This window comes from Lepeophtheirus salmonis, chromosome 5 (genome assembly GCF_016086655.4).
Source record: "Lepeophtheirus salmonis chromosome 5, UVic_Lsal_1.4, whole genome shotgun sequence".
NCBI lineage: Eukaryota > Metazoa > Arthropoda > Copepoda > Siphonostomatoida > Caligidae > Lepeophtheirus > Lepeophtheirus salmonis.
This window is the reverse complement of record NC_052135.2, coordinates 29,324,833-29,343,472: the sequence shown is the minus strand read 5'-3', so window position 1 is coordinate 29,343,472 and position 18,640 is coordinate 29,324,833. Positions and strand designations below refer to the sequence as shown.

General features: G+C 30.7%; 1 protein-coding gene across 1 annotated transcript; it reads left to right on the top strand.

Annotated features, from left to right (window-relative positions):
* The first annotated feature begins 5,776 nt into the window (after window positions 1-5,776).
* Window positions 5,777-8,632, top strand: LOC121117979 (trypsin I-P1). The gene is made up of 6 exons (XM_040712518.2): window positions 5,777-5,874; window positions 7,338-7,502; window positions 7,558-7,820; window positions 7,885-7,995; window positions 8,080-8,163; window positions 8,222-8,632. The coding sequence occupies exons 1-6, from the start codon at window positions 5,777-5,779 to the stop codon at window positions 8,356-8,358; spliced, it is 858 nt and encodes a 285-aa protein (XP_040568452.1). The 3' UTR covers window positions 8,359-8,632.
* The last annotated feature ends 10,008 nt before the right edge of the window (window positions 8,633-18,640 follow it).

Below are 18,640 nucleotides of genomic sequence, written 5' to 3'. Positions count from 1 at the left end.
TCACAAACCTATTTATTTTAATTACATAATTAGCATTTGTTAAAAGTCCACGTTTTGCTTCCTAACCCTGTATAATGTGGACAAAACGTAAGCCAACAAAACGTTGAATAGACAAAACGTCTACCGGACAAACTGACACAAGGTCGACCGTAGAATTTAAAATAAAGGGCTACTTAAAATGATGTTGTTATATATCCCATTCAGACATTTCCCACCTGAAACATAACCCAACAGCACCATTCTTATAAAAACTACCAGTAAGGGCCCCTCCCAACTCCCCTTATACATGTTGGGTCTGCTTTCAGTCACTGCCGTGTTCCAAAATGGGATGAAACCCACGGCCACTATTAGAAGCAACCACTAAGAGCCCCTCACAACCCATATGCACGACCAAATGTTTGGGATGTTTTTGGTACCGCCGAGCCCAAAAATGGGATGAAACTATTTAAATTTACCTCATCTCCATTTATACCCCGAAAGGACCAACGCAATTTGATACTCTTTCGTGTTTCATCTTGTTTTTGGAACGGGGGTACCCAAAAGCAGCCCCAACTTTCTAGATTTAAGTTGGAGTGTCAGGAGTGGCCTTTGCAGGTAACTTATCTGACAGTGGTGGTTTATCCCTTTTTAGGAACCGGCGATACATGAAAACATCATAATTTTCAGGGTATAAATGGTCCCATCCATTTTTTGGTCCTACTACCATCCCAATATTTACCTGAGAATACGGGGTTTGTGCCTTGTCAGCCTCTTTAGCCAAATTAAAAAAAAAAACTCCAAAATATACAAACTAACCCTGGCCCCACAACCAGAAAGATTAAAAACACTGTCAAAAAGCATAAGGAACTCCTCCAAATACATAAAAACGAACCCCTGCTACGCATTGTCTAGATATACGGTAAAGTTTTTTTGTTTCTTTGTGACCTACGTACTTATTTTTATGTTCAATTTGCTAATTTACATTTTTTCTTTGTTTCACTATCAATGCATTTATTTTCCCCATATTTATGCAGTTTATATTTCTCTTTGCACTCTTTGATGCACCTAAAACAAAGGTGAACACTTGTATACTGCATAAAAATTTCCTTTGTTTGGTAATTTACGCTTTTATTTATAGGGCGATTATCTTATTTCTAAGTAAAAATATTTTAGAGAATGATGGAAATTATCAAAACTCAAAAAGGTGGCAAAAAATTTATACAGGAAGGATATTCATATCTACTTGATAAATAAAAAAACGACATATTGTATTGGAAATGTGAGAATCGACAAACGTGTAAAGGAAGATCAACTACCATCAACAAAGTTATCAAAATAAGACAAAGTCACTCTCATCCTCCAGATCACATAGAAAATCATATTAGAAAATTTAAAGAAGAAATAAAGACACAATCTTCAAGTTTTTTCCCGTCAAATATTGTCAATCAATGCCCATGTAAGTTAACTTTAGATATGGCTCCAAAACTTTTTAACCCAAAAATCTTTGAAAATAACTGTTAGAAGAGTTCGCACATCCCTGTTATCCGAACAAGATTACAATAAGACCACCCGGGGTGAGGATTTTTTTTTGTTTCATAATGAGAATATAAAAATTTATTCAACCGAGAGTAACATATACATTTTGAAATCATATAAGAGTATCCGATACTTTTGATTCAACACCACATGGATATCAGCTGTTAACAACTCACGCTCTTATTGGAAGTAACAAAACTCATCCCTTAGTATATTGTATGACTAAGAATATATAGGAAGAACTTACTCCATCATAATGAATTTAAAAAAAGATACACTCCTAAGTCCTCTTACAATCATGGTTGATTTTGATTAACCAAATTAAAAGAGTTTCCACGAAACTAAAATTTCCAGTTGTTTTTTCCATTTTGATCAATGTTTGTGTCAAAAAATTCAAAGCCTTGGTCTTCAGGAATGGTATAAGAATGAAGACAGTCAGTTGATTATCAATCATTTGCAAACCCTAACTTTTCTTCTTCATGCCGAAGTACTCAATACATTTACGAGATACATGATCATTCTCGATGAGGAAACTGATGAATTGCTCGGCGATTTAATATTTTGAATCCACATGGATAGGTATCATTCAGAGGGGAAAAAGACAAAAACGATTTACCAAGAATAATTCAGTTGAGGGCTGGCATAATGCTTTTCATATGCGTTTGCAATTGAACTATCCTACAAAAGAGAAACTGTTAAAGAAAATAATCCTTGAGGAAGCTTCAACAGAAATGCATCTACGACAAATTCAAAATGGACAGTACTTGAACAGAAAATCTAAAAAGTATGAAAATATTAATAAAAATTATCTGATGTCTTTAGTAAAAATGAGAATATGGATACTTTAAAATATGTACCTTGCATTAGTCCGAATTTATAATTTTACATATCCTATTTTATATGTATAAGAAAATTATAGAATAAATAAGAATATTTAATATGTATTAACGTTATAACTACTAATTTTCGGGGAAAAAATTGGGGTGTTGAGAGGGGCCTTGAAAAGTAACTGAATTACCAGCAGTCGGTTTCATCTCATTTTGAGGCCCGGCGGTACCCAAAATAGCCCAAATTTCGAGGTATTAATGGGGGTTAGTGAGGGTTGCTTACTGTTAGTTTATGTAGGGATGGTGGCGTAAATATCTCGGGCTGGAAATGTCTGGAGTGAAATGTCGTAGAAACAGTTTTTATATTTTGAAATGTAATATTTTCCGGTCAACGTTCTGTCGGTCGGCGTTTTTACGATCAACGTTTTGTCCATTCGACATTTTGAAGGTGGAAATTCAGTTTGCCGACATTTTTTATTTCGACGCTTTGACCTACTACCTATAATATTAATATTGGTATTAATTAATCATCATTTGATCCTCTCTCTTTCTTTCTAACTAAGATTTTCATTATATATATTGTATATCCTTTGCAATAAAAATGATTCCTAACTTCAATGGATAAATCGTCTATCTATACTTCATTTTTTATTTTTGTAATTGACTTGTAGAAAAATGTTCAAGGGAATATCTGAAGTACTCCGCGCTCGAAACACTTACTTTATATTAAGTTAATTGAATGAAAAACTTTTTATTTCAATTCAAAAATGTTGTCTTTGCGGAATATATTATATTAATTCTAGAAGATTACTTCACTTAAGTTATACGATTCTGATGAAATACAACGGGAATAATATTGTACAAAGTCAATGAGGATTTTCCCTTTGAGTTTTAACCATAAAAAGGGCAAGACATTCTATATCGTAACTGACAGTTTTAAGTCAATCAGGAACAAAAAGGACAAAAATTGTCTCTCCTTTTGATAAGTGTCCACTCTTTCCTTCAAGCCCTTTAGCCCAATTTATCTACTTGAGTATTTACAAGGAAGATTTGATACTCAGCTGTTTCTAGTACAACTCCATCGAATCAATTAAAGGTACATAAAAAAAAATAGTAAATAGTCATCCTAAAATTGATTCCCCCCCCCATTTTTTTATAGTAGAAAATCTCAGACCACACTAAAAAAGACATACAACCTTTTTATCTGTAAAAAAACAACTAACAGATATATATGTTTGGATATGTGTATTAGGATAATAAAAAAAATAATTTGAAAATCGAATGAGAATAAAATTTGGAATTTGAAAATCGCATGAAAATTGAATTTGGAATTAGAAAATAAGAGGATTTTTTATTATTAGACATCATATAATATCTATTAATTACAATAAACTGTTGTAACACGTGAACTTGAATTCTAAAATTCTGTAAAAGGCTTGTTAAATAAGTTTTGAATTTAAATTTGATGAAAATTATTTTGATAGGCCTGATTAAGAAAGATGACCATTGATTAGTACATATTGGAAATGTATACATAATTTGCGTGAAGCCATTCGAAATGTAGGAATTATCTTAATCCTTTTCTTTAATTCAAATGAACTGAAACTGGATAATAGGTGTTTAATTACCAAAATTTTGAGAAATACTGTAGTAAAAAGAGGAAAATCAACAGTTTATTTATTTCCGTTACACACTTTCTATCATGGCGTAGTGTAATTTTTTATTACAACTTTTAGTATTTGAATATAAAACATAAAATTAAAGATTAATTTCTTTTTTTCATGTCTTTAATTTATGGTTCAATTAAATAAATTTAAAATAGAAATGATTTGATTGATTACTTTAATTGATTATCAGTAGTTTTCAGTACTCGGTAAACCTATATTATGTCTACATGAGCGTCTCGTTTTTGCGTTAAAAAATTTCATCCAAAAAGGCAACAATGCATTTTTATTTCAAAAATGTAAAGTGTCTGATAATAATTCAAAGTTTATGCTACTTCACGATGTTAATATGATATTTTCGGCTCCTGTAAATGTTTCTCTCATTCATATATAAGCGATTTTGTTACTTAGGCCAATTAAAAAGTGAAACTATAATGTAGTTTTTTTTCTTTCTTGTTTTATTTTTTTGATAGATTTGTCCAATTCGTAATTACAATATTAATATATTAAAAGATTATAATATTAATAAAGGTTTGAAATTGTCATGGAATAAGATGTATGAAGTTGGCCAATTTTGATCAAAAAATACATATTTTTTCATTCAAGTTTGACATTATTGACCAAGAATTGTCTTGATAGCATTTACTTGAAAAATTAAAAATTACCAAGAAATAAAACACTCAAAATTACACACATTCATGCTTTTAAAGTAATAAAATATCTAAAAATGTGGTGCGTCAACATAAAAACAATCTTCATTTTTTTTTATAGAAAAAAAGAAAAAATCCAAAATACTTTTTTTTACTTAATAATTATATACATACAACCCAATATTTCATGGCCATATTTGAGTCAAGTGTAAACTTTGTACTAAAATTTTTAGGATGAGTTAGGATATTCAATCATTTTAGCTATAGTTTGAAACCTATATTTGTTTTAAAAGACTTAATAAAATCTATCAATTTCTCATTCTTTTATTGAAAGGATAAATTTTGCTTCTTCAAGAGCAATTTGCAGTGCACTCAAAGGGTTAATAAAAATAGTTTGTTATTATAAATTGACAATAATTTGTATAAGAATACAAATATAATCCACACTTAATTTTGAGACAAAAGCATTATTATACCTTGCTTTTGTGTTAACGGGACACATATTTGAAAACAAATTGATTTCTAGTACTATATATATATATAAACAATTTTATCCATACAAATTAGCTAATAATGCAATAAAGGAGATAGGGAATTTAAGGTTTAGCTTCGTTATGAGACCCTAAAATGTATTAAAAGTATGTTATTATATCATTATAAATTCTTATTTAGCGTAGACAATTAACTATTAAATTTGAAAGGATAAGATATTTTTTTTATAACTATGCTACTTTTCTCATCTCTAATCGATTAGAACAAAATTTACTGTAAAAATCTATCCACTTTATATGGAATTTTAGTAACCTAGATATTTGATTTTATTCAAATATCACTTTTTTTTCCTTGAATTTTGCTGTGTCTTTACCTATTATCAAGAGTAAAGACACAGCAAATTATATACACTTTATATACAAGTATTTGTATATATTTTTATCTACTTCAAAATGATAAAAAGGATAAAAAATAAAAGTTAGGCGGAAACATTCATTTGATATGTACTTTATACTTATATGGAGTAACGGTAGCAGTTAGATAAAAATCGAATGTAATTAATTTCTGGTAACTATATAAACAATTAAACTCATATAATCAAATTCATTTGGTCTCATCAACAGAAAGAATGATTGTTCATGGAGTAGCTATTAAATGTTTAACGATATTGAGTGTTCTTAATCATGTAGCATCAGTATCCGAATTGTGTGGATTATCTGAATTAAAGTAAGTTTGTTTGCTTTTACCTTAAGTAAAATCGATATATATATACATATATAACTGGGTACCAGAAACATACGTTTCTGGTTATCCATTACCTTTAATTTCATTCGTGGACATTTCATTCCTATACCTATTTCGAAAATATATTTGATCACTACGGGATGCAAACTTGCTAATCCCCCACACTAAAAACTTGTTGTCAAATTTGTCGAAAGGAAAAAGTTTTCGTGAGTTACTTTTTATTGTTGTCACAATATTGAAGTTTAAAATATTGTTAGTCGAAATTATTATTAAAGTAATTAGAAAAAAAAAAAAGTGAGTTTCAAAATTTAGATGAAAAAAATTATCTGTCAAAAATAAAAAAAAACAAATTATTTTCCATTTGTCTTTTTTAAATGAAAATATTTTATCTCCTCCAAATGAACTTATTTGTCAAATTTTGTTCTTGTCACTTTTTTACATTTCAATTGTCAATTTTGGCATTTATTTTGAAAAGAAACTCATTCTCATATCATAATGAATAAATCAAGTTCTTTTTATGCATTAAGACATTCATTATATGATTGTTTCAATTCATATACTTTCTTTCATTTCAAACCTATTTTTATAAAGTAAAAATAGAAAAAATAGCCTTTAGTTGAACAAAAAAAGTTGGAGAAAAAAGAGAGAATATTTCAAGGAATAATGTATTCCTTGACTAGTTATATTTACGTAGATTTGAAACGAGATTAAATAATGAGAACAAGAGATTTTTTAGTATTGAGAGCCAATAAAGATTATGATGACGTAATATTAAACCGTTATAAGTGGTGGCCTATAAGTTATATTCGTATCCCATCACTAGTAATCTTCCGTGTCTATCCCTCTCTATCACACAAAACACTTACATGGATAGTGTAAAATAAATGGATAAAATAATGCAAACTCCGTAAGACATTTTAAAATTGTTTTATTAAATTTTCTTATTTATTTTGAGTAATTTTTTATGAAAAAATATTAAAAATTTGAAGGGAAAAAAGATTGTGCGTTCCATAAACTAATGTAGAAACCTAAGCGATCTGACTTCACAAATAAAAATTCTAATAAATTAATCCAGGAATCAATTATATACACGGCGTTATCTTACCAACACAAAAACTAACAATTGATTTTTTTGGTCAGCTGTCAACTTTTCTGCTTCTTTCCCTCCTGATCAGTGTTCTAAACGTTGATTAGTCAAATTTAAATGATCTCTTGTTTAGCTGTGAACAAATATCAACACTTATTACTGAATGATAAGTCCATAGGTGAAAATAATTTGTTAAATGACAACTACTTAAGTCCTTAAACCAAAAGAATGGAGGAAAAGTTGTGCAGGGAACGAATTTACGGATTATAAATAATCTAGAAACTTATCAAACAATAATAATAAAACCATCCAATATAATATTAAAATTTTTTATCATACATAATTTTATATTCTGCAGTTTCAATCCAAGGAGTGCAAAAATACTGAACGGCTCTTGCACTCCACATGAAGCCGTTCCATGGATTGCCCAAATCCAAATAAAGGTCAACAAAAAATATGTCCATCATTGTGGGGGAACTCTAGTGGCTCATGATATTGTTTTAACAGCTGCTCACTGTTTATTGTAAGTCCATATTTTAGGAATACTCCTTCATTGAATTTTAATTCTTGGTTTTTAGAACGCGTGATAAAATGCGAGTTGTTTTGGGTCAGTATAATCTAACTTCAACAGATCAGAGAGAAAGGATATTTAAGATCGATAAGCACATTCTACATTCGGATTGGGACTCTTTTAAAACTGGAAGATATTCGAATGATATTGCCCTCATTAAAATTCAAACCTCAAGGGACGCACATAATTTTGCACCCGCATGCCTCCCACAGAGTAGTATGAAATTATTTGGGAAGAAGTGCATTATTTCCGGATGGGGTAAAACCAAGGGTATTTTCATATTCTATTCTCAAACATTGAAAATTACAATTTATGACTATTTATGTAATTTTAGCAAAAGGGAAAGAAATATCAAACAATTGCCTTCGCTCTGCCAATGTCAAGGTGTTTCGTTTAGAAAAATGTCAGTCCTTCTATGAGCCTGTAGGTAAAAGACTATCTCAAGGTAAATCAACAAATAATCAAATAATTGAGTCTAAATTAAACTATTCTTCTGTATCCCCCTCCCATTTTCTGTTTGATGTTTCAGGAATGGTTTGTGCTGGCGCAGAGAATGGTGGAGTGGACTCTTGCAAAGGGGATAGCGGTGGGCCATTAATGTGTAGTGATGGAGGTAATATATTACACAATTGTATGATAATATATTCTCTAATTTAGTATTACATATTTAGAACGTTTCTATGTTCATGGAATTGTAAGTTGGGGACATGGTTGTGGTCAAAAAGGGAAGCCAGGAGTGTATACCCAGGTTCAAAAATATCATCATTGGGTTAGACATAACATTGAGCTTCTTCACAAGACGAATTAGATTCCTGACGGAGCATAAATGCTTGCTTATAATATGATCTATTTATATTGAATGTTAATTTTGTACAATTTTTGAGAGATTTTTGATCTACTTATTTTTTTGATACATTTTGCACATGAAAAGAGTTGAAGCAAAAAATTGGTTCAAAAATGTTTCTATAAATGATTTATTTTGTTATTTCAATTAAAAATGGTAGGTTTATCTTATTTCATCATTATAGAAATCAAATGTATGTATATACCTCATTATAAAATAAACCAAAACAAAGTCCAATGAAAAAGGTTTGATTTTTGGGTTGCTTATACTAGGTATACAAATACCAAAATTTGTAAATCTCCTCCTAAATAAAATTAAGAATGAGAAATAGTTTAATTAAGCCTCAATTTAGAATAATAGTATACTATTATTCTAAATGGAGTATTGAAAATAGCCTGCAATCATGTCTATTTATAGTGATTATTTTATTAATTTTTCCTATTTACAGGATCTCAGATCCGTTCATAGTTGTTCCGTCTGAAGATGGGCAACGATAAAATAACCCTCCTAATTGCACCCCTCGCATTTGTAATTTGTGTAGGATAACCTTGCAACCTTGACTCACTTCAAAGAACTTCCTATACATAGAATCACTGAAGCTCCAGGTCAAGGGGTTGTGCTGTATAAGGTTGAGACTTCGAGGCTGATTAAAAGACACCACTGCCGAATTTAGAACCATAAAGGACACCTCCTAATATTCCGATACTTTCTTTGTAATGGTAGCTTCGGCGGCTGTTATCTATGTCCAACAGTTCTTTTGGGAAGACTATCTACGGATCCTTAGATAGGTCAGTCAGATTGATAGATAATACCTACATATATAGTGTAACTGAGGGTCATTTTCAGATAACAATATTCATACGTGTAATCTTCATAGAACCGATAGTAATAAGACGTAAAATGTAAATTAAAATATGGGTCATTTTTCAAGGCCAATTTTAAGTATCATATTAAGAAGCGATACAATCCAATACACTACATATTATAGCTAATTTTAAACATGCCTTTTATTATTTAAAATATAAGCTGTTTTGATCATTTTTTAATGTAGAAAGATTAATTTAAGTATAAAAACATTTTTAATAATACAATTTGAATGCATGTAGGTACAAATGAGATTATATTTTTATCGATGTTGGTTTGTTAGCTATGAAAAATTGTTCATACCAAGTAATACACTAAAAGGGACGAAAACTTTCAAAAAGAGTATATTTTTACTAGAAATACATTTTGTTATTTTAGTCGAGCTGTGAAATGACATTGTTCCTCAGATTAAAAAACTATTCAATTAATTAATTTTATATAAACTATAAGTTGGTATAATAATTGCTAGGAATAAAAATATATAAATAGTTAATAATAATTTGCAGCATGGTTTACAACTTTGAAAGGAATTAAGCCAAGTAATACCTTTTTCTATTTATAAATGCCAAATTGCACTCTTTTTGTGTATAGTGAAGAGGTGGATGAGCTTAATTAACGTCTGTAATTTATATTACAATTCAGAGCGTGTACATTTTTTTCTTAGAATTAATATTTAATTCTAAGGATATAAATAAACAGTTTTTAAGTATTTAGTCTCAGAAGTTTCAATAATTAAAGAGTAGTTTTTATTGTTTTTAGTTCGTTCACGTCGTTAACTTGATTGTATCAAGCAACCTTTCTTCAGAAAAGAAACAAAAAAAAAAAAAGGCCGAAATTAGTCAATCGCACCCATTGCTATATATATCTTATGCACTCCCAAACTATCACCATTATATTACTTCTTCACTATTTTTAAAATGAATTGCATATATTTTGTAAAATTTTGTAAAATCTAGTACTCAATACTCGATACTACATATTTTAAGCAATAGTATAATTAATATTACTTAAAATATTATATCAAAAACGTAGCTATAAATTCGTATTTCATTATGATAGCCAAAATTTCTTCATAGAAATAATAAAATTGCCAATATCAAAGACTCACCACTTTTGTAATAAATTTTAATAATTTGCAAGCGTTGCTCGAGTGTGTACTGCTTGATGATGAAACTACAATTATTTCTGAGCACAGCTGTCAAAGAAACAATAACAAATATGACGTCGTTTTCGAAACCTATCAACGTAAAATGTGAACGCTCCTATTGAAAAACCCTTTATAAGTTGGCGGCTTTAATGAAGACATAAAAATTAATAAGTATAAATATGTTGAGAAATATGCCCAATATTGATTAATTGGGAAATTATTAGTGTTGGATCGGTAAAAAAAACCTTACTAAAATGACTGCAGTATCATCAGCCGGATTTCAATTAATTTTTTCAGTCCTAGGGCAAGTTCTTATCGTTCTTTTATGGTAACTACGTCATTTCAATTGTTTAAGTCTTATCATAACCACTTTCAAAGAGACAAGATATACCTGATGTGTAAAGTAGGAGGTGTATGCCTAAAGCCTAGAATACTCATGTATTATACGTTCTAGCTATATTTCATTCATATATAGAATGAACGGTCTGTGATCCTTATGACTCATGCCATTTAACTCCTAAGTTAACTGTTATAATAAAACAAACATTAATTATATATATATCTCTATTTTATTAAAATCGTTAAAAACTTTTAGCAAAGTCACAACTCTTCCTTTACTAAGTACACTGATGATATTATATATTAGAAAAGTAAAACCAAGTATCAACAGGTTAATATACAATGAGTGACGTCGATCCAATATATATATATATTAATTTTCTTCAATCCTAGTTAGGAGGAAAGAAAATAAACATAATACTTACATAAAAAAAATGGAAACTTGGATTACCTTGACATAAAGGACTTATTATGATCCTTATTTGGGTAAAAATACATATAAACTAAATTTTATAAAATAAAATTAGAAATTTATGTAAAATTGAATCTGTAACATTTTTTTTAGTAGGAGTCACTTTTATATTAAAATGACTTCCGGGATCATTTGAAACCAAGGGTAACAACGAGTTAAACAATATAAATGTATCATTTCACTATAGCTAACCACCCAAATACACCAGAGATACACAAAAAAAGATTTTTTATAATTCTTAATATATATTTTCTTGAATGCTTTATAACTTTTTAATTGTTTTTCAATAATTACCAAATAAATTGTTCTCTTTTTTTTTTGTATAATTCTTATAAAAACTATAAAGTATTGAAATTTATGGGGTTAATTAAGTTTTATATTCGATTAAAAAGCTCAAATGTGTACTTTACAGATCATATAAAAAATGTATTCTTCAATTGAAAAAAATTTAAGGTCCTTGAACTAACTTCAAATAATTTTCAAAATGGTTCAAAATTAGTGAAAGACTAAAAGTAACATTTCTCATATTTGAAGCATTTAAAAAATAAGCTTCAACCTAATGATCTTTGAAATACTGTCCTAAGATAGATACAACATTAGAAATTATAAATACTTTAACTATCGTGAAAAAGTTAAATTTTGTTCATTTATATTTATTTCAAGATTTCAAACAAGTACACGTAATATTGTATGTTTTTCGAGAAGTTATTATATGAATAACAGTTCCAAAAAGTAATCCGTAATTTTTTCTTACTATGTAATTTAGTCACTTCTTTGAAAAATATAACATATAATCTTAAAGTTAATGTCATTATTTTTTTATTACTAAATTAGGTTTTTTGAAATGTAACCTTCAAGTCCCGTCATGGATTATCATAAATTTTGACATCTCGTGTTGCGTACCCCAGAGTCCCCATGATTGAGTTGAGGTAAGAAAAGTTTTAAAACTTAGATCATTTTTATTTTTAACTTTAATTTTGTGCTCTTGCTTTCTCAACATAGCTCGAATCCTGTTTTGGCTCTTATATATCAATGCAAATTAAACAATAAAAGACAACACTTCTTGTTATTGACTCGTTTGTACCAAATTGAGTAAACTGTTTCCTATAGAACGAAGTAGCGCAGTAGACAACTCGCTCCGGAGAAATTATTATCTTCAACTAAATTTGTGTAGTAAATTTAGAATATCGAATAATGGAAAAAATCAAAATTGAATTTTTAATGACGAAAAGTTGAAGTAATTAAATAAAATGTGAAAGCCCTCCAAAAACTCACCCCTATAATTGCATGTAAATTACCCCTTTAAGAAATTTTTGTCGCTATATTTATTCGGTAAATTATCGAAAAGTATGAAAAATCGAAAGTGGTTAACGAGAGAAACATCAGTCGATACTATTATCCAGGTAATGCATAATTACATCCAGTATTTATCTACGTTAATTAAGTAAAATTGGTCTATTTGATAGTCTTATAAGGATTCATAATAACCAACGAGTGTGTGTATCTATAGCTTAGCGTCTCAGATTTAAAAATCAAGTTTTTGAGAAATTCCCCTTTTATTTATTTACTTAAATTATATTAATGCCCAAATAGTTGACATATTTGTTCCATTCTTGGATTTAGGTTCAAATTTAAGGGATAGGATGAAATACTCAAGAATATTATAATTAAGAGACTTCTGTTAGTTAATGTGACTCTAATCGGGCCGTTATTACCTATAAGATAAGATAATGCAACAGTATTTTTGGCCTTTAATAATCTTGTTTTTAAGGTATTACTAAGATTCAGTGTCTTGTTTCGACATGAAAAAACGATATATATGAAAATCAATAAATCGATAAAAAAATTTCAGTATATAAAAAATGAATGATTTATTACGTTATCTTGATTATATTTAATATAAAATATATATACCCACTAAAAAATTGAGTCAAATGGAGGACTTTATTTAGATGCTAATATATTTTCTATTTTTTCTTCAAATGCTTTATATCATGGCTGAACTTATAGAATATACCTTATATTTCAATTTAAAAAAAATTACCTTTTAAAAAAAGTCGATTTTGATTGATTTATGGTCAATTAAGTATATAATATTTATTAAAATATCTAAATATAATAAGCAGGTTAGGTTGTGTGAATATAGATTACAATAATATTAAGACGAAAAAAATTAATTATATAAGAGTCTACATAATTTAAATTTAAGGGTATTAAAACAAGTTAATAGATAGCTCATATTCAAATTAATTAGTATTTACTCATTATTAGTATTCTCATCCTACCTTAAATCATATTCGTACATGAAACTCTCCTCGTACAATAAAAATTTTCCTGCCTCAAGCTCTCCTCCTACCACAAATCATTTTCTTACCTCGATCCCTCTTGCAAACATAAAAACGTTTCCTATCTCAAGACCCTCTTCTATTTTGAATCTGTTTCCTATTTCTAGCTCTTCAATATTAAATCAACTTCCTTCTTCAAGTTTTCTTCCTACCTCATCATCATCAAGAGTTAAAGAAAGGTGCTTCAATTGTATTGAGTGTTCCTTATCTAAACAATATTTAGATAAAATAGAGCGAATAAGTAGATGGTGTAAATTTTGTATAAACAAACATTTAAAACAGTTGTGTAAAAAAATTCATATTTAAAAACATTAATAAATAATTTAATTTCTATTATCTCGATCCTAATGTTTTTTATTCCAAAAATAAATTTATGCTCAAAAATTTAAACCTGTGTATAACATATTGTGATGAAAGTTATGGACACAAAACTATAATCTCCGAATAATTTATCCTATTGTACAAGTTTATGGAATCACTTTGAACACTTAACATACATAGAGAAATCTGAATGATCAATAATCATAAACTTTTTCCTTTCATATTAATTGTCTTCTTTGTCCGAGAGCCTGCATCGATAGATTTAATCCTATAAGGTCAGACCCCTTCTCCCAAAATAGTCGCTCCAAAATTTTTTTGAATTTACGGTTTATTTCACCCCATAAAGTATATAGACAAAACTTGCATCAATGTATAGTACTATCTCAAGGCATTATAAAAAACCAAGACTGACAACAAAATTTACGTCGGAAAAGTGAGGTCAGACTTCCCCGCCCAAATTTTTTTTGAATTTACGGTTTATTTTACCTCATAAAGTACAGAGACATAACTTGCACTACCTGGAGGCATTGTAAAAAACCAAGACTGACAACAAATTTCCGTTCTGGCAAATTAATTCAGACCTCCCTAAAAGCCCCCTGCTTTAAATTATAACAATATGTTAATAATGCTTTATCAGGACATTATAACAATCCCAATACCACCATACTTTCATTTACACATTGTATTATAAATTTTGAATTGATATTGAAATAAAAATTACGAAGACATTTTCCATTGATGGTGAGTATTTAAAATCTTATTGTCACTTTCCTCACTAGTATCGTCATCTTCGTCAATATATGCTTAAAGGAAAAACAAAAAATAAATAGTTTCATTAAGATCATTTTCTATATAATGTTATCCATTTACCAGTTTTAAAATGGAATAAATGTAACTTTGATGTATGTAGCAATTAGTAGTGAATTTAGTTACATAAAACTCAAATATGATAATTATCGGTTTTTAAACTGAATTTACCCTTTTTATCCCATATATGGACCAACTACGACAATTGGTAGCTAGCACTTACATTCTTCCATCCCCACTCCTAGGGAGATAATTCTGCTGGGGTACATCTTGTTGCAGCAAACCACCATTTTCCAACTAAATAAGTACGGCGTATCTTATGGAGTAGTGATCTTGAACATGGTGGTAAAGAACTGCAATCCAACATCTGCACAAATATAATTTATTCCTCAGCTTTCTTTGATTTGTACTTGTTCAAAAACAAGTGGAACTGAACTTTATTTACAGATAATGTCCTATTCTTCTTGTTGTACATCTTGCATACAATCATTTCAAGAGCGGCAATAGTGGATTTGTTGATTTCAGATGTAATTCCAAGCTAGCTGACTGGGCTTCTTTGTTTTTCTAGATGAGCATTAGTACTCATATTTTCCCCTTTCCATTGAATGACGATGTATAGTCACAGGATAGGCAGATAGTGACTTGCAGAATTAATCGTCAAGTGCATATAGGCTATACTTATACCGGGTGTCCGGAAAGTCCTGACTGATTTCTAACTTCCAACTTCATTAAGATCTACAAGGACTAAAAGTAGAGATACAGAGAAATGTGGTTAATAAAAAAACTTCGCTTGGTTATAATCTATAATATGTTTCAACAATTTGACCTTTAGCTTCCATAACAGCCACAACACGGGGACGGAAGGAGGAGCAGGTGTTCTTGATGTAGGTGGGGTCCATCTTGGCCCAGGCCTTGGTGATACTGGCCTTGAGAGCTTTGGTACTGCTGTGGCGTTTTTTGTAAGCCTGCCTCTCAATGTGCGCCCAGATGCTGAAATCCAAGGGGTTCAGGTTGGGGGAGGAGGGGGCCAGAAGCCCTTAAGCCAGAATTCCACATTCTCCTTCAACCCCTTCTGGGTGTTCTTGGCTATGTGTGCGGGTGCCCCATCCTGCTGGAAACACACCCTCTTGCCAGGATACTCCTTCCTGATCCATGAGACCACCTTGGTCTTGAGCACCTTGATGTAGTCCTCCGAGGTGAGCCTGTAGCTCCTTCGGAAGAAGACTGGAGGCATGGCTTTACCATCTGAGCCAACAACTCCAAGCATCATGATGCTGGCTGGGTGCTTGGTCATGGACACATATTTCTCAGATCCCACATAACCATTAAGGCTAATGTAGTGATCATTTTTGCGGTTGAAGTCTGGATCCACTGTAAAAGTTTTCTCATCGGAAAAAATAAAAATTCTGTCCTCATTGCTTTTCATGTTGTTCAAAATCTTCTTGCATCGGATGTATCTGGCCTCCATATTGGCCATGGACAACATATGATGGGTGGTGCAGACCAAGGACTTGCCCCCAATGTCCTTGACAATGTTGGAAGCAGTAGTCTTACCCATGTTGTTCTTCTTGGCAATTGTTCTGATGCTCAGAAGAGGGTTTATCTTTATCTGGGCCCTGATCTTCTTCTTAGTGGCCTTGGTGGCCTTAAAGACAGGTCTCCTACTTCGAGGCTTGTCTTCAAGGCTTTCTCCCTTTTCCAACCTCCTCTTAATCCTGCCAATGGTGCTGGTGGCCTCAGAGATCTCATTGTGGCTGATTCCTGCACGAAGCAGAGCAGCTACTTCATGTCTTTTAGCCTCCATGTCAAAAACAATTATGAATTTCGAAATGTTATTGAAAAAAAACTTGTTAATCTAAAAACGGTCTTTAACTTTTATTCACGCAACATTTATGTAAAAAGTCTCTGAAACCTCGAAAAACCATCGAAGGTACCGGTCAAGACTTTCGGGAGACCCGGTATATCCTTTTTTTTGTTGATTTGTAATCCAGACTCTATCCCTATCCTCAATGAAGGGTTGTACGAGGAACAGCAGCCTAAGCCAATTACACGACAATCAGTGTCGGATGTGCGGATAACAACGTTGTTTGGATACGGTATGTTTGGAAGATGGTAAAACATATGACTATCATCTACTTCATGATCGTAGAACAGCCTAGTTTCTACACTTCTAACGGCTCTTCCATTGACTACTTTATAGCTGTAGCATATATCTCCTGAATTAGTAAAGAGTATTTTCTATTACAACACACAAGCCAATCTATCATTCTGCCAACTTTCGACAAGGAACTTGAAACAACCCTTTAAAAATGTTATTTCTGAGGAATTAAATTCTGTTCCTTGGGCTCTTCTATGATGCTCCAGTAATATTGTATGCAACAGAAGATGAAGCTCTTGAATCTCTCTGGTAGTTCTTGATTAATGGAGCCATCCATTTGTCAGAAACAAAGTGGAATAATGTCCCAACCCATCTTATGTATACATCTTCTTGGGAATAAAGTAAGAGACTTCAGGAAATCTGACCGGAATAGTAGAGTTCCTCTGAAGATGTAGGAAGAACGAAGCATCGATGATGGTTGCATTAATTGATTGTGGAGGGGTTGTTGAAACTTGAGACTCGAGATACTTCATAAATGCAGCTTTGGAAGTTCTCTGCATTGTACCAACTATATGACTAATTGAGAGTGGAACAGGTGTAAGTGTATACATTAAAACTTACATCGACACTATCCATATCAAATGTCCTGGTAATTTTCATTGAAATATGTATTTATAGAGTTTATAATATAATGTGTAACTTAAAACATTGTAAGATTAGAATTGTTAAAATGTTCTTATATAGCCGAATTAACATATTATTTTAGTTTAGGGGGCGGGGGGTACTTTTTGGGGGATCTGACTTAATTTTACCGGTCATAAGTTCCTGGACTTATGTCGAAGTGATTAGCTTCAATCCGAAGGAAAAATTAGAAACCCACCCAATATACAAAAATTTATAGGAAGCATTTCAAAGATGCTTACGTTTTTAAAAATATGAATGTAACTCTAACATAACCAGAAAGAAGAACGAATTCCAAATTAAAGAGGAAAAAATTGAAATTGGGTGCCATTCCGACAATATTTACCGGCCTTCTATCCTTTTACTCAAAAAAGTACTCATGAACATAGACCTACTGTCTCTATATCTGCAGCTAAATCTAAATTGGAAAAAAATATACAATTAATAATTCATGATTATGTATTTATTTATTATAGGTATAAAGTGGAAGGCAATCGTCTAAAAAAACAAAGTAAATTAGATATTGGAAGAAGAAATTGCTAGAAAAAAAGCTGGATCGTTCTTGTCGATCCTAAAATATTCAAGAAATATGTAATATATATGTAAAAATGGCATTGTTATAATGCCATTTTTTTATAAAGTTTTCATTGTAAATAATATCATTATATCCCGGTATATCATTTAGCCTAACAATAAATGATGATTTGTAATTTTTTTTATTAAAGTAGGAAAATTATCTATACCTTCGAAAAAAGTGTCGCATATTTATTCAACTCGAGAAATATTGCGTACTTCGGAGGTTAACGATATTTTATCCTACTTGAGCAATTTTTATACAGGAAGAAGAATCTTCGTTAGTCCTGGATTATGTCACGGAATTGTTGAATACAATCATTGACGGAAATGGTCACCCAAAGTTTATTCATGAACAATTGTCTCTGCATTCAAAATCCTTAAATGGGAGGCGTTATTCTACAAATACTCTTGGAATATCAGTATTATGACACACAACCAGCCCTACCTTATATCGCCAAATTGAAGCACCGATTTTTTTAAATTTTTTGCCTAGTGAAAAACATTTAAAAAGACTTACAAGCATTGCTTCAGTGTAAACGGAGATCGATGATTAAACTAAGGCTTACCTTATCTTAAACTAAGATGATCTTTTCTGG

What these genes read in the sequence shown, in the direction of transcription:
- LOC121117979 (XM_040712518.2), top strand. Translation starts at nt 5,777, where the DNA reads ATGATTGTTCATGGAGTAGCTATTAAATGTTTAACGATATTGAGTGTT. An exon ending in TGTGGATTATCTGAATTAAA is followed by an intron (nt 5,875 to 7,337) that starts GTAAGTTTGTTT and finishes TATATTCTGCAG; the next exon opens with TTTCAATCCAAGGAGTGCAA. An exon ending in CGGATGGGGTAAAACCAAGG is followed by an intron (nt 7,821 to 7,884) that starts GTATTTTCATAT and finishes ATGTAATTTTAG; the next exon opens with CAAAAGGGAAAGAAATATCA.